This window comes from Pinus tabuliformis, chromosome X (genome assembly GCF_031772625.1).
Source record: "Pinus tabuliformis cultivar Carrire ecotype Pingquan chromosome X, CPIR1, whole genome shotgun sequence".
In the NCBI taxonomy this organism is placed as follows: domain Eukaryota; kingdom Viridiplantae; phylum Streptophyta; class Pinopsida; order Pinales; family Pinaceae; genus Pinus; species Pinus tabuliformis.
Window position 1 is genome coordinate 1,148,682,700 of NC_142308.1, and position 2,817 is coordinate 1,148,685,516.

At 37.0% G+C, this 2,817-nt stretch overlaps 1 protein-coding gene across 1 annotated transcript; it reads left to right on the forward strand.

The window, feature by feature from the left end:
- The first annotated feature begins 1,558 nt into the window (after nucleotides 1-1,558).
- On the forward strand, nucleotides 1,559-2,276 carry LOC149143961 (mitochondrial import receptor subunit TOM9-2-like). The gene has a single exon (XM_089449170.1). It carries the CDS (start codon nucleotides 1,665-1,667, stop codon nucleotides 2,013-2,015), a length of 351 nt encoding a protein of 116 aa, XP_089305296.1. The 5' UTR covers nucleotides 1,559-1,664; the 3' UTR covers nucleotides 2,016-2,276.
- Nucleotides 2,277-2,817: the final 541 nt, after the last annotated feature.

Genomic DNA, 2,817 nt, shown 5'->3' on the forward strand with positions numbered 1-2,817 from the left:
GAATAGGGCCTAAAAAGTCTTCCACTAATTCTGCAAAAAAGCATCTCTATCTTCTTTATACAAGTACTCAAAGTGATTAAAAGTGACATCCTTTATTATATTTAGATCTGAAATAATATCTCCATTGAGCTCCATATACTTGATTATATTTTTCCATTCCCTTATTTTTTATTGTTTGTGGAACAAACTAGTATTTTTATCTTCCAATTTAAACCACAAACTTATTGATTTCAATCTCCAAAACTCCTCTTCTTCCTTTAATTTCCTATGCAATTTCTTTGCTTGTGAGGATTCACAATCTTCTTCATTTTCCAAACCCGCATCTTTCGCTAAGATATTTTGCACAAGGTCATCTTTTGGTTCTAGAACTTTGTTCTCATCATGGGTTTCACCATCTCCCTTTTCTCCTTGAGTAAGCTTTGGTTTTTTAACCCACACAACTTCTCTTTCACCCTCTTCATTTTCCAAGACGATGAACTGCTTTGCATGTTGATAAATCTTCTTCCCAATTCCTGGAGACAAATCTTTCATTGCATTATGAGGACCCAATGGATGAGGAGGGGCCCTTTGGGGGCAACCTTGTTCTTTGGGAATTTTGGCAGGTTTTCTCTCTTCTTCTCTTCTAGATATACCGTTGACCTCCATCCTCCCGTTGCTCGAGGACATATTCATTTTTGCAGCAATTCTTGGCAAAGTGCCCATACTCATGACATTCTTTACACTTGAAAGGGATTTAATCGCAATCCACCTATTGAATGAAAAACCAACTACCTAATGTTAGTTGAATTGCTTCCATAAGGCCTTTCTCAAGGTCTACTTCCACATAGTTATGAGCACATGCATATATTGAATCTGTTGGTTATGCTGTATCTATGTATCTTCCCAAGGCATTTTCGATGTTTCTCAAAGTACCATCATCCCAATAGTGAAGAAGTAAGTGACGAAGTTTTACCCATGTTGGAACTGATGAGGAAACATCATTCTTAATATTAAAATCCAGGGTCCAATGATCCAAGTAAAGACCCTAAGCACCCATGAAATAAAAGACACTCATAAATATGAGATCCTGATCTTCTTTAAGTTCAGATAAAAAAATATTAAAACCTTTACACACTCAATATAGCTGTTAAGGAAGAGTCAAGGAAGAGTCTCTATTTTCTTTAGACCCATAAGGATTTTGGAGAGGCCAAATCCCCATAAATTGACCAACCAAATCTCTTAGAAATCACAACTTTTATTAATAAAATGAACACTAATATTCAATGAACACTAGTTTTGATGGTTCCTCGTAAAGTTTATTGGCAGTGTGTCTATAGTTGTATATAATTGTTTATTGAATGAGCACTTAACAATGTTGGTTACACAACATTGAAAAGTTTAGTCTTTCGTTGCATTAAGTTTGAAAAATGCTTTACTATTAAAGGCTTATAGCTTAAAAGATATATTTAAACCCGATTAAGCTGATAAACGTCATAATAAATTTTTATGATGAAATACGATTTCCTATATTTTATCAGATCAGAGCGACAACCTAAGTTTCAATATTAAAATCCGAAAGCTATAAAACCAAATTATCAAAAAGAACAATTTATCAAGTATATAAACAGGCGACTGATATCAGGGTTTTAGCCAGAGAGAACAAAGGTTTAAGAGACAAGGGCGCCATGTCTCAGGTCTCTGGAAGTAGCAGCGGCAATGCCAGGAGGGATAGAAGAGGGCCCGTCTTGTCACTGCCGGGCAGCAGCAGCGCCAACGATGGGATGATAGCGAGGTTGAGCAACAGCGTAAGACAGTCTGTCGTATTTCACAAGTCCAAAAGGGCGGCCTCTAACACCGCCAGATTCAGCAAGAAAGTCCTGTGGAGTACCGGCAAGGCTGCCTGGATCGCCGGGACGACGTTCCTCGTGCTCGTTGTTCCACTCATCATAGAGATGGATCGCGAGCAGCAGCTCACCGATCTTGAGATCCAGCAGGCCAGTTTATTGGGTGCCCCTCCTGTTCCTCCTAAACTATAAATGGCGGTTTTAGCTTCCCCGCGCTCCTCCCCATTCGACTGTCTCTTCTGTGAAAGTTTAGGGTTTGAAGATTTAAGAGTTTGAGGAATTTATGTTTAGTTTCTGAAGAATTTGGGGTTTTTGGTTCTATATGAATTGAATTTTTGGACAATTTCATTTATGGATGAGACTTGCTCATTCACTGGAATACCAATTCATAATGTGGTCATGCTGCTCCGTAATGCTATAATATAACAGCAGGTAGGGTTTTATTTTTTAGCATTTTTGATGCTTATTTTGGTCTGTATCAGTTATAGATATATATAGTATTACATGTTAGATTTTTTTAAGCTTCCTTGCTCTGCACATTTAATTTTGTGGCTTGATCATGTGTATGTTATCTTCTGTTTCATTGTTATGGGGATGCCCTTCCCAACCACTAGAGCACAGCCCTATTCTGTTCCAACATAGTCTTAGAAGCTATGAATGATGTGCATTAGTATAGGTGAAGGGCATCTAAGATTGATCTGAAAATCACCAGGGGACAATCTAATTGCTAAGTTTGCAACTAATCTAATTCAAGTTTTCCAATTTCTTTTTCTGATAAATTTTTTGATGACTAATAGAGACTGTTCAAGTTTACTATCACAATTTCAACATCTTGGATATGTTTTTTTGCCAGTTGTGCTATTACAATTCACAATATATATGATTTGTTTTATCGACCTTACCTCTGAAGGCCTTTAAGAATGTGTTCTACACTTTCTGAAATTCTTAGCTATAGGTATATCATAGAATTGCTCTTCATAAGTGCTATAGCATT